At 36.5% G+C, this 13,552-nt stretch overlaps 1 protein-coding gene across 1 annotated transcript; it reads left to right on the top strand.

Moving 5' to 3' along the window:
* The first annotated feature begins 340 nt into the window (after window positions 1–340).
* LOC115416761 (peptidyl-prolyl cis-trans isomerase C-like) lies at window positions 341–6,909 on the top strand. Its single transcript, XM_030130621.1, has 6 exons — window positions 341–536; window positions 2,194–2,307; window positions 3,103–3,196; window positions 3,794–3,861; window positions 5,473–5,589; window positions 6,740–6,909. Exons 1-6 carry the CDS (start codon window positions 447–449, stop codon window positions 6,866–6,868), a joined length of 612 nt encoding a protein of 203 aa, XP_029986481.1. The 5' UTR covers window positions 341–446; the 3' UTR covers window positions 6,869–6,909.
* The last annotated feature ends 6,643 nt before the right edge of the window (window positions 6,910–13,552 follow it).

Here is a 13,552-nt window from a genome sequence, read left to right as displayed (position 1 = left end):
GGATTTGGTCCACGGGACACAGGTTTGACACCCCTGATCTAGAATAGAATAGAAATGGAATAGAATAGAAATAGAATAGAAATGGAATAGAATAGAAATAGAATAGAATACAACAGAACGGAATAGAATGGAATAGAAATGCTTTATTGTCATTGTACATTATTTCATATTATATAAATAAATCTAATATATACATATAATAAAATAAATAAAGTAACAGCATCAGAAAATTCGATGTAAAGTTATAAACAGATAAATCTTCCTCTTCTTCCTCCTCCTCCTCTTCCTCCTCAGGGGGCGGGCCTCCGCTCCATGCTCCACCCACAGGGGGAGTGGTCTGCTCCCGCCGGCTCCGGAGCGCTCCTTCCCGGCCAGCCTCCAGCTGTGAGCCGCCGTGCTTCCTCCGTGTCTCCGTGGGGCCTCCCGTCGTCTCCTCCCGGAGGAAGATGCTTCTCCTTCCCGCCGCTCTGCTCCTGTGCGCGGCCGCCCCGGTGTCCGCCGCCGCCTCCCGGACCGGACCCAAAGTCACGGACAAGGTGGGTCACATCTGCCGCATTCATCTGCACCGGAGCGGCCCCGGTGCGGCCCCGGTGCGCGTCCGCCGCGCGGTGCGTCGGTATGTGCGCGCGACCGGAGCGTAAATAATAACGGGAATACAGCACGTACGGACGGATAATGCACGAGGAGGGGACGGACACACACACGGACACTTGTCTCCGTCCGTGGGTTTAACGGATCCTTCTAGAATATGAGACACGGACACGCGCAGATGCGCACGAGGATGAACACGTGTCCACGGAAGAGACTGAAAGAGATGAGCACGGATGAACGCACGGACACGCGCACGGACACACTAAAAACACACACTAATAACACACACAATGACACACACAAAATACACAACGACACACAAAACACACACAATGACACACAAAAACACACACTGTCACACAAAACACACACAATGACACACAAAAACACACACTGACACACAAAAAAACCACACACTGACACACAAAACACACACAATGACCCAGAAAAACACACACCCTGACACACTTAAAACACACACACTGACACACAAAAAAACACACACTGACACACAAAACACACACAATGACCCACAAAAACACACACTGACACACAAGAACACACAGTGACACACTAAACACACACACTGACACACAAAACACACACTGACACACAAAACACACACAATGACCCACAAAAACACACACTGACACACAAGAACACACAGTGACACACTAAACACACACACTGACACACAAAACACACACTGACACACAAAACACACACAATGACCCACAAAAACACACACTGACACACAAAAACACACACTGACACACTTAAAACACACACTGTCACACAAAACACACACAATGACACACAAAAACACACACTGTCACACAAAAACACACACACTGACACACAAAAACACACACTGACACACAAAAAAACCACACACTGACACACAAAACACACACAATGACCCAGAAAAACACACACCCTGACACACTTAAAACACACACACTGACACACAAAAAAACACACACTGACACACAAAACACACACAATGACCCACAAAAACACACACTGACACACAAGAACACACAGTGACACAATAAACACACACACTGACACACAAAACACACACTGACACACAAAACACACACAATGACCCACAAAAACACACACTGACACACAAAAACACACACACACACTGACACACTTAAAACACACACTGACGCACAAAACACACACAATGACCCACAAAAACACACAGTGACACACAAGAACACACAGTGACACACTAAAAACACACAGTGACACACACCATGTGTTTGATTGTGCGTCTGTTTGTATTAAAGTCATATTTAAGGAAATAAACTGGAGGAAAATTGAGTCCAAACCAATAAAAAGTGCATCAGCTGTTGTAAAACCAGGTGGAATCTGTTCAGAGACGTTAATATTTATGTCTGAGGTGTAATAGAGTAAATAATAAATACTGTAAATACTTAGGTGAAGTACCAGTACGTTGTGTCTGTACTTTATACAGTACTGCAGGATAATATAACAGATATAATATATAGAATGGAATCAAATCTGTAGATACTTTGTGACTGCTGTTAATTAAATTCACTGGTTTCTGTGTTTTGTGTGTGTTGCGTTCAGGTGTTTTTCGACATCACAGTTGCGGGTCACGAGGTCGGACGCATCGTCATTGGTTTGTTCGGGGAAGTCGTCCCGCTCACCGTCAACAACTTTGTTGCCTTGGCAACCGGAGAGGTGGGATGTACATGAACGTATCTATGATAAAGTACTGATACAGTTTTGTATATCATATGTATATTTGTATATATATGTATTTAAATATAATATTTTTCCCATGAGTCAGTAAATACATCCTGACAGATTTTGGTTTTGTTAAATAGAAATAAATTCACATAAGTTTAGATGTTTGTTAAACAATGTACTGTGTTATAATATTATACAAGTATAATATATTATTAATTAGATTATTTTCTCACTTTATCCATTAATTGTTGGTTTTGTAAAACATCTGAACACAGACACAAATTAAAATGTGATGAATTGGAATATTTTTGTCCATGATTCGATGATGAAAGAGACAAAAACTGGACAAAAACAGAAGAAACTCATCCTGATCGAAGCCTTTTAGTCTCCTTTTATTCTTAAAAAAACTTTAAAATGTTTCCATTATCAGATGAAAACCCTCATTTTTAGGACGTTAATGATCTGAACGGGACTGTTTTTCTTCAAATATCGACTCGTCTGCAGCTTTAGTTCAGTTTGAGACGAGGTTAACACAAAGTCCCAGCTGCTCCTGAACTCATCACCTGAAAAACACCACTAATAACTCATCCATCCCATAATATCCCCAAACTGATTATCATGGTGTAATAATCCTGTGAGTTGGTTTTATTCATATGAACATGTGCGTTTGTTCTGCTTTTAATGCATGTTTGTGTGTTTTTCTGTGGTTTTCGGTTCTTAATAATGTGCGTTTTATGGGTTTTTTCTCTTTTTTGTGTTTTTTTGTTTGTTTTTTTTCGTGCACAGAAAGGTTATGGCTACAAAGGCACAAAGTTCCACCGAGTCATTAAGGATTTTATGATCCAGGGAGGAGATTTCACAGCTGGAGACGGAACCGGAGGTCGGTCTGAGATCACATTAAACAATAATAATGATAATAATAATAATAATAATAATAATAATAATAATAATAATAATAATAATATGAAAACGTGTTAAAACAGGCAGCTTTAATGACACTTCACCCTTAAACATCGACTTCCGCATGAATTTTCCGCCACATTTAACCTTTTTTTAAGTGCTTTATCATCATTTATTCTAATATTTTCCTCTGTATTTTCCATTGCATCATATATTTTCTATATTTAATTCACTGATCATGTAGATGTTCAGTTAAAACGCTTCAGATCATCTTCAGGATCCTGTTCAACTCTGATTCCATATGTTCAAACTGTATTTAACAAGAATAACTCCATTACTTCATTAAAAACTACATCTTTTTTACTTAAATATGATGTAGAGATTCACTGTAGAATATTTACTGAATTAAACACAATGAAACTGGACTGAATGTAATTAAATAAAACTATAAAACTGTACAAACAGTGACATTAAACACTAGAAAACCCTAAAATGGGGCTTTAATTATTATTATTGAAAAAAAAAAACAGTAAAAATCAACAGCTTTAACGGATTTATCTGTGTGTTTTTTTTTCAGGTCACAGTATTTATGGGACAACATTTGCAGATGAAAACTTTAAACTGAAGCATCTCGGAGCTGGATGGGTGAGTTTACGAAAACACACAAACACACAAAAAAGGTAAAAAAAAAAAAAAAAAAAAAAAACTGCTAAAAGACACAAAAAGAAAAAAAAAACAAACAAAAAAAAACACTAAACACAACACCCCCCATACAAATACACAAAAACACAAAAAAGATAAAAATGCAAAAACACACAAAAAAAGACAAAAACGCTAAAACCCAAACACAACAGGAAATGAGTCAAATACATGTTGAAAAATAACCAACATCTATTTATCAGAGAGGAATTAAACACATCATATTTTCAGAATCACATCCTGGATTCTGTATTTGGTGTTTTACTGAAACAGAACAAAAATCAACGTAATGAGGAAAAATGTGGAGAAAATCACTACAAAAAATTCACAAAATAGTCAAGAAAAGAAACAAAATTGAACAAAATAATCACAAAAATGCACTAAAACACTAAGAAAAAAAATAATGATCAAACACTGTAATTAAAAAAATATGCAAAAAATAATAATTATCGCACAATGTGAAATGATGATGACATTTTTTGCTAATTTTTTAAAAATTCACTACTGTTCATTTTTTGTCAACATGGTCAGCAATTTTGTAAATTTTTATTCATTTCATTGATTATTTTACTCATTTCTCATACTTTTTTTTTTTGGTAAGTTTTGTTCCTTTTCTCAATGATTTTGTTCAAATTCTTTATTATCTCCATATTTTGTTAAGTGTTGTTCATTTTATTGATTATTTTGTTCATTTTCTTGATGGTTTTACCCATTTTCTCTTGATGTTCTGTATCATGTTAATTCTTATATCATTTCCGTTTGTATGTTGATTTTTTTCCCCTCATTTTTTATGAAGGTTCTTGACTATTTGGTAAATTTTGCTCATTTTGTTGATTATTTTGTTGCTTTTGTCAGTGATTTTATTAATTTTCTTCCTTATTATGATTATTTTGGTTCAGTTTCTTGTTCATTTTCCATCTTTTATTCATTTTTTGTTAATTTTTAAAATCTGCTATTGTCCATTTTTGTCCATCTTTATTAATTTTATTGATTATTTTATTCATGTCTCATTCCTTTTTGTCCATTTTTATTAATTTTATTGATTATTTTATTCATGTCTCATTTATTTTTGTTCATTTTCATCTCACGCCTCTACTTTTGCATTGATTTAACAGCATCATGTTACATTACCCCCGCCCTCCTTATTCCGATTCATTTAATCTATTCGAAGTGTCTTGTTTCTGCATTGTTGTACACATCTCTCCTATTATGTTGCTTCTATTTTAGTGTTTTTACTTACATCTTGTATCCTGCTGTTGTGCCCTTTACTTGTTTGTCAAAGCACTTTGTAAACTTTGTTTTAAAAGGTGCAATAGAAATAAAGCTATTATTATTATTATTATTATTTTTGGTTCAGATGTCGTCTTATCTTTTCTGTTTTCTGCTCATAACTGTATTAATCTTTTAGTATCGATGCTAATCCATTGGTCTGTGTTACATTAAATGGTTCCTACTGTAAACTACTGGACCTGGCTTGAACAGGTCCCAGTCTAAACCTGGTTTTGGACTGGACTGGTGGTCCTGTTGTGTTCATACCTGTGTGTGTGTCGGTTCCAGGTGAGCATGGCCAACGCCGGCCCAGACACCAACGGATCGCAGTTCTTCATCCTCGCCGCCCGGGCGCCGTGGCTCGACGGGAAACACGTGGTTTTTGGGAAAGTCCTGGACGGAATGGTGGGTCGGATCAGAACTAAAACCTGTGGAGAACAAATGGTAGATTTTATAGGATGAAGGTTTCAGGTAATTGATCGGATTTTAGACGATCGGCTGAGTAGAAAATCTAACTTGAACTGTTTTTCCACCTAATTAGTGTTCTTTTTCTCCTTTGTAGATTCAAGATTCCATTTTTATTTGTCATTTCAACATCTAAAATACACAGAAACAAAACACTGGACTCAGGTCCTGATTGTCAGCAGCATTTAGTAAATACTATAAAATACTGATAAGAATACTAAAATACTGATAAAAAACAAATAAATAAATAAATAATACCCCCCCCACACACACACCAAGTTCTAAAGCTTAGAAAGCTTAGAACTGAAGAACCATAAGGACCAAATTAATCACTGACACCTCATTTAAAGGTAATTAAGTGTAGTTTCAGAACATTGGAGCCGTTTTCAAACAGGGCTATAATTAATGATGGAATGGACCGGTCATGTGACCTCATGACACCAAACAGGAAGTCCTCTTAGCATCCATCATTATCCAGGTGATTCTTTCAGTAACTCTGTTTTGTTGCTCAGGAAAACTGTCAAATAAATTCAGTCTACGTTCACACAGCAGGTCAAAATGTAACAATTTGGATTTTGGAGTGAAATCCGATTTTTTTCTGTGTTGGTTCATATTCACATTAAATGTGACTTCTATCAGTTTTGAGACTGAACTGAATGTGACCCTGAAGTGACCCACATGCACTAAAGAGGTCCTGATGGAATACCAGACCACGCAGACACACACTGTGTTTACAGAAGGAAATATGGTTCTCTTGACGGTCGTTGCATTTCGATGACGTAAAGGTCGGATAAATGCGACCTGGACGTTCAGACTGAAGTCACATTGGAAAATATCAGATTTAGAACATGGTATGTACGTGGTAGTTTAGGTTATTCACATTTTAATAATGCAATTTAACTTTCACACTAAAACAAAGAGAAACAATTGGATAATAATTTATACGTTATTATTTTATTGGTCCACTTCAGGTCACATGACCTCTGAACTCCAGAGACTTTGACAGCTCTGTTTGATCCTGAACCCGGTTGTGGCTCAGTCCCGGTGGTCTTCATTGGTGTTTCTGACCTGGTTTTGGTTTCTTTTCCAGTCCGTCGTCCACACCATCGAGCTCCAGGACACCAACGACAGAAACCTGCCCAACACCGAGTGTGTGATCGTCAACAGCGGCCGCATCGCTGTCAAGGAACCCTTCATGGTGGAGGTGGAGGGTTGGTAGAAAAAAAACAAAAAACAAACAAACGCAGGAGAAGAAGAAACTATGGTTACAATATGACACAGATCAGTCAGAAGTCCATCAGGAAAGACGACTCAGACACTTTTATTTAGCACTCAAACAAGTCAATAATAATAATAATAATAATAATAATAATAATAATAATAATATGATTTTATTAAGTACCAGCTGTGCTGCCATTACAGGATAGTATCAAGTACTAAAATAAACTAAAACAGGAGTTTAAGTTTTTGTAAAGTGTTAGCGTTTCTGTCTTAAATGACCTCTGGAGACAAAATAACTAAAAACAAAATAATCATAATAATTTGTCGTGCTATTCTTTTCAATTGTTCGTCATTTGTTGAGAATATTTTTGACTGTTACTAAAGTCTAGTTATATTAACACTATTTAGGTTTTCCCAAATAAATCCTGATATTTAATACACTGCACTGGCACTACCGTAGCTACGCCTTCTTATGCTAAAATGCTAACACACTAATCACTACCTGATCTGTACCAGAAACATGATTTACTCCACCCGTGATAATACTAATTCATATCACTAGTATTTAAGTAAATTTTAGCAGAAAATCGATATAAACCTCACCTTTGGTTGTATTAACATTTTTACAAACTATAGGGTTATATTTTAAATCAAACACAACAATAGCTAGCCACCTAACAGCAGCTAGTATTCACTAGTGAGATAACAGAAGTGAATAGTATCAAAGTAATAGAGGCTAATGTAGGCTAGTGAGATAACAGCAGATAAGGCTAGCTAGCAAGCTCACAATAGCTAATATTAGCTCGGAACCTAACAGCAGCTAACATTGTCTAATGAGCTACCAGTAGCTAGCATTATTAACAACCTAAGAAAAATAGAAATTATAAAATAAGTGACAGTAAAATCCTAAAAGATTCAGGGATATTGATAAACATTTATTTTTAGATCTTTTTAAATTTAGCTAATCTGTATTCATTAGCCTCATTTATGAGACACAAAAGAAAATATGTATTTATTTGATAAGATTAGTTGAAACCTTGAATTTCGTAGCTAACATTAGTGAGCGAGCTAAGCAAAATGGAAACTACAAATGACAGTAGATTCTGGGATTTTGCTAAACATTTATTTCTAGACCCTGTTTTTGAAATTTATAAATAATATTTAGCTAATCTGCATTCATTCAGCATCATTTATAAGACTCAAAAGAAAAATGTGTATTTATATGACAAGATTAATTGAAACCTTGTATTTCATCATCAGGAGAACTGAATATTAATTTAATTAAATATAGAACTTTATTTAAAAATACTGGTGACAGTAAGTAGTATTTTCACAGATATAGAATAACTTAGCACAGATTGAGTGTTTTAGCAACGGAAAACTTATTTAGGGCCACGTTAAAGGCTTCGTTCCTGTAAAGTTTTGTATAATAAATGAGTTAAGGTTTTATTATTATTATTATTATTATTATTATTATTATTATTATTGGCTGACAAACATTTTGCGTCTTTAATAAAACCCACTAAGGACTTCTGATTGATCTCGACTGTATGCAGATGAAAACTAATATAAGTAACAGATATTTTACGTATTTATCAAGAGAACATATCAACTAACAGATGTGAAACAGTTGTAATGTGTCAGAGACATGACCACTAACAGGAACACCGATGAAATTAACATGAATCTGTGGTAAATTAACATGTGTTAGCCTAATGACGCTACCTGGGTTTAACGACCGAACGTTCGACTCCTCATGGACGTAAAACAGTGGATAATATTTCTGTTCTTCCAATGACCTTTTACGTCGGATAAAGACGTTAATTGGTCACTTCTCAATGTTGTAGCAAAAACATATTTAAAGTAACGGTTTATTTTTGTCTCCAGGGAATCATCAGCCTTAACATTTGCGTAGCAGTTAGCGCAAATATGAACAAAATACAGTATTTATCTGAATTTACCATTTAGACAATAAACATTAACACTCATTTACAATAAGAAAACACCATTACATGTAAAACACACGTCCATAAATCTTCCATTTATTCACGTTAACCTCATTTATAGGGTTCACTGTGCTCATGCTAACGTTTCTTATATTTATATCACGGTGACAGTTTTTATCGTCTACACCTGGACAATAAATAAACAGGTAAATTTACATCATCAGGCACAAACCGGACGTGAATTTCTCATTTGCGTCTATGCTGTCAGATATATATCGTGAAAACTTGCACTGAGATAAAAATATGTAGCTCATCATTCGTCTCTTGTTGCCAAATTATTCCTCATTGGCCAAATTTTCTTGCACTTCCTATGCATCTAATACTTTAATATCCTCATTTCAGTAAGAAAATAAAATATGCAAATAAAAAAAACACAAACATGTAGCAAGTGTCAAATGCCATCAAAGCACTTTATCATTTCTTTTAAAAAAAGTCATTTTTACAATATTTTTCCATCATAAAAATACAATTTCCTGTGCGATGAGGTGAATTTTCAATGTTTGCAAAAATATTGTGAACGCGTGCAAAGGAGAGTTAATAAAAGAATCCATGGATATATTAATATGTCATTGACTATTAATGTTTGGTTTCATTTGTTTAATAAAATGATGAAAATCACTGATGTTCTTTATATTAATGCAGTGTTGAATCTCTTAAACATATCAGGAGTTGTGTTTTCATGTTCGTGTAACATAAAAGACGGCACCGACAGTTGTATTTTCTACAATAAAAACTGTTGAGAAACAAATGAAGTCTGATATTTCTTATTTTAGTCGATTTATGCTGTTTTTTTAAATAGTGACTGTAACTTTTCTTTGATACTAGGAAAACTTAACTATGAGAACAGATGAGAAATGTCTTCTGCAGTCAGTGTCTTTTCACTTTTCCTGCTTGTATTAACGTTTTACAAACTAAGATTAAATCAAATATATCAACAATAGCTAGCCATCTAACGGCAGCTAGTATTAGCTAGCGAGATAATAGAGGTGAATGGTACCAAAGTAATAGAGGCTAATGTAAGCTAGTGAGATAATAGCAGATAAGGCTAGCTAGCAATCTCACAACAGCTAATATTAGCTAGGAACCTAACAGCAGCTAACATTAGCTAATGAGCTACCAGTAGCTAACATTATTAGCAACCTAAGCAAAATGGAAATTACAAAATAAATGATGGTAAAATCCTAAAAGATTCAGGGATTTTGATGAACATTTATTTCTAGATGTTTTTAGAAGTCATAAATAACATTTAGCTCATCTGCATTAATTTGCATCATTTACAACACAAAAGAAAAATGTGTAATTATTTCATAACATTAGTTGAAACCTTGCATTTCGTCACTAGTAGAACATAAGAGAATATTAATTTCATTAAATATAGAACTTTACTTATAAATACTAATGACAGGAAGTCTGATATTTCTTATTTTAGTCAATTTATGCTGTTTTTTAAATAGTGACTATAATTTTTCTCTGATACTGGTCAAACTTAACTATGAAGACGGATGAGAATCGTCTTCTGCAGTCAGTGTTTTTTTCACTTTTCCTGGTTGTATTAACGTTTTACCAACTATAAGATTAAATCAAATACATCAACAATAGCTAGCCATCTAACAGCAGCTAGTGTTAGCTAGCGAGATAACGAAAGTGAATGATGTAACCCAAATCTCCTTAGCAATTTTGAAATTAATTGTTATATAATTTCCAAAATGCAACTGGAAATATTGTCACTGTGATTGCTTTGATCTATTTTATTTTAGAGCTGCTAAATCCCCCCAGTGTTCCCACTTCTGTTCTCCACATTTCTATTCCTGGACAGCTGACTGTATACATGTGTTTTCTGCTGCAGTTCCACAGGTCTAATGAGGACCAGAGAAAGGGAAAAGAAAGGAGAACTGAACTGAACTGAACTGAACTGAACTGAACTGGTCAGTTGTACTGCTGTTAGCCGTTAGCTTGTTGCTATTGTCCTTTGTATTTCAGTGCACTGCTCTGAGTGCCGCTGCTGTATGTTTCCAAACGTGTCTGTATGTCTGTAAAATGCATGGACTGGGTGGATTTAACTGCACAGCGCTCGCTGGTTAGCGCTTAGCGTTAGCGCCGTACCTGCTAGCATTAGCATGCTAAACTGGAAGTGCTATCCGCTAAACCGGAAGTGCTGTCCGTAATCGATAAAACCTGTTTAATGTTCACTATGGACAAAAGTGTCCATGCATTAGGAATATTAATGAAGTTTAGTATATTTGAAGTTAAATTCTGCACTTTTGATTAGTTTGGATAAGGAACTGGATGTGAAAACTGGACACAGCTGTAGATTTGTGATTTATTTGAATGTGTTTGGTTTGATGAACATTAACAGAGTGAATGTCATTAAAGTCGGCCTTGTGTTATTCAGGACAGGGTTTTACCAAGACTGGAAACCCTGATGGTGAGTTAGGAACAAAAAGAAGAACTGGATCTGCTGAACTGAACTGATCTACCAGTACAGTAGGCACACACACACACACACACACACACACACACACACACACACTGCCCAGCCCAATTCCATTATTTAATTTTGGACTCTTGACGTTTTTTTTCTGACTACAACAGACTACTTTTCCAGGATTTTTGGAATTCTGACTTTGTTTTTTTCCGTTTATTGAACTGGAACTGATGGTAAACCTGTGTGAAAGTGATTTCAAATGGAAGAACCGAAAAAAGATCCATCAGACTGAAACTCTTTAAGGTGCATCCAAAGTAAGAATTATAAACAGTTGTTTTTTTCCAAACAAAAGAACATAATAATAGAACTGGCTGATCAAACCTTTGTTTTGTATATATAGTACATGTTTTTGTCAGTACATGGTACCTCTTTTATTTGCAGCTCATGTCTCCTGGTTTCATTGCATTCTGTACATCAGTTTAATCATTCCCCTGCGCTAGCCCATCCTGGAAAGCTTCTGAAATTTCTTAACATCCATTCTTAAACTAGCCTATAGCAAAGCCACCTGCTAATGCTAATCCTTCAATCCTAATTATATAGCATTTGCTACAATGGTATCATAGTAATAGACACTAATGTAAGCTAGTGAGATAACAGCAGATAATGCTAGCTAGCAAGCTCACAACAGCTAATATTAGCTAGGAACCAAACAGCAGCTAACATTATCCAATGAGCTACCAGTAGCTAACATTATTAGCAACCTAAGCAAAATGGAAATGACAAAATAAGTGACAATAAAATCCTAAAAGATTCAGGGACTTTGATAAACATTTATTTCTAGATGTTTTTAAAAGTCATAAATAACATTTAGCTAATCTACATTAATTAGCATCATTTATAGTACACAAAAGAAAAATGTGTTTTTATTTGATAAGATTAGTTGAAACCTTGTATTTCATCACAAGTAGAACTGAAGAGAATATTAATTTTGGCGTTTAACGGTGACTGTTAGGCATTTAACGGTTGCTGTTTGGCATTAAACGGTGGCTATTTGGCGTTTAACGGCAACTGTTTGGCATTTAATGGCGACTATTTGATGTTTAACGGTTGGCGTTTAACGGTGATTTTTGATGTTTAACAGTCAATGTATGGCGTCATACGGTAACTGGCATTAAACAGTGCATGCCTGTTGTTAACAGCAGCTGTTGGGCATTTAACGGTGCGTGTCTGCCGTTAACGGTGTACAGTTTGGTGTTTAACGGTGCGTGTCTGCCGTTAACGGTGTACAGTTTGGTGTTTAACGGTGCGTGTCTGCCGTTAACGGTGTACAGTTTGGTGTTTAACAGTGCATGCCTGCTGTTAACGGTGGCTGTTTGGCGTTAAACAGTGCGTGTCTGCCGTTAACGGTGTACAGTTTGGTGTTTAACGGTGCATGCCTGCCGTTAACGGTGTACTGTTTGGCTTTAAACAGTGCGTGTCTGCCGTTAACGGTGTACAGTTTGGTGTTTAACGGTGCATGCCTGCTGTTAACGGTGGCTGTTTGGCGTTAAACAGTGCGTGTCTGCCGTTAACGGTGTACAGTTTGGTGTTTTAACGGTGCATGCCTGCCGTTAACGGTGTACTGTTTGGCGGTTAAACAGTGCGTGTCTGCCGTTAACGGTGGCTGTTTGGCGTTAAACAGTGCGTGTCTGCCGTTAACGGTGGCTGTTTGGCGGTTTAAACAGTGCGTGTCTGCCGTTAACGGTGGCTGTTTGGCGTTAAACAGTGCGTGTCTGCCGTTAACGGTGTACAGTTTTGGTGTTTAACGGTGCATGCCTGCCGTTAACGGTGGTAATGTTTGGCGTTAAACAGTGCGTGTCTGCCGTTAACGGTGGCTGTTTGGCGTTAAACAGTGCGTGTCTGCCGTTAACGGTGGCTGTTTGGCGTTAAACAGTGCGTGTCTGCCGTTAACGGTGGCTGTTTGGCGTTAAACAGTGCGTGTCTGCCGTTAACGGTGGGCTGTTTGGCGTTAAACAGTGCGTGTCTGCCGTTAACGGTGGCTGTTTGGCGTTAAACAGTGCGTGTCTGCCGTTAACGGTGGCTGTTTGGCGTTAAACAGTGCGTGTCTGCCGTTAACGGTGGCTGTTTGGCGTTAAACAGTGCGTGTCTGCCGTTAACGGTGTACAGTTTGGTGTTTAACGGTGCATGCCTGCCGTTAACGGTGTACTGTTTGGCGTTAAACAGTGCGTGTCTGCCGTTAACGGTGGCTGTT

The sequence above is a fragment of the Sphaeramia orbicularis genome, unplaced genomic scaffold, assembly GCF_902148855.1.
Source record: "Sphaeramia orbicularis unplaced genomic scaffold, fSphaOr1.1, whole genome shotgun sequence".
NCBI classification, from domain to species: Eukaryota; Metazoa; Chordata; class Actinopteri; order Kurtiformes; family Apogonidae; genus Sphaeramia; species Sphaeramia orbicularis.
Note: the sequence above shows the minus strand (reverse complement) of the source record. Positions and strands in the feature narration are given on the sequence as shown.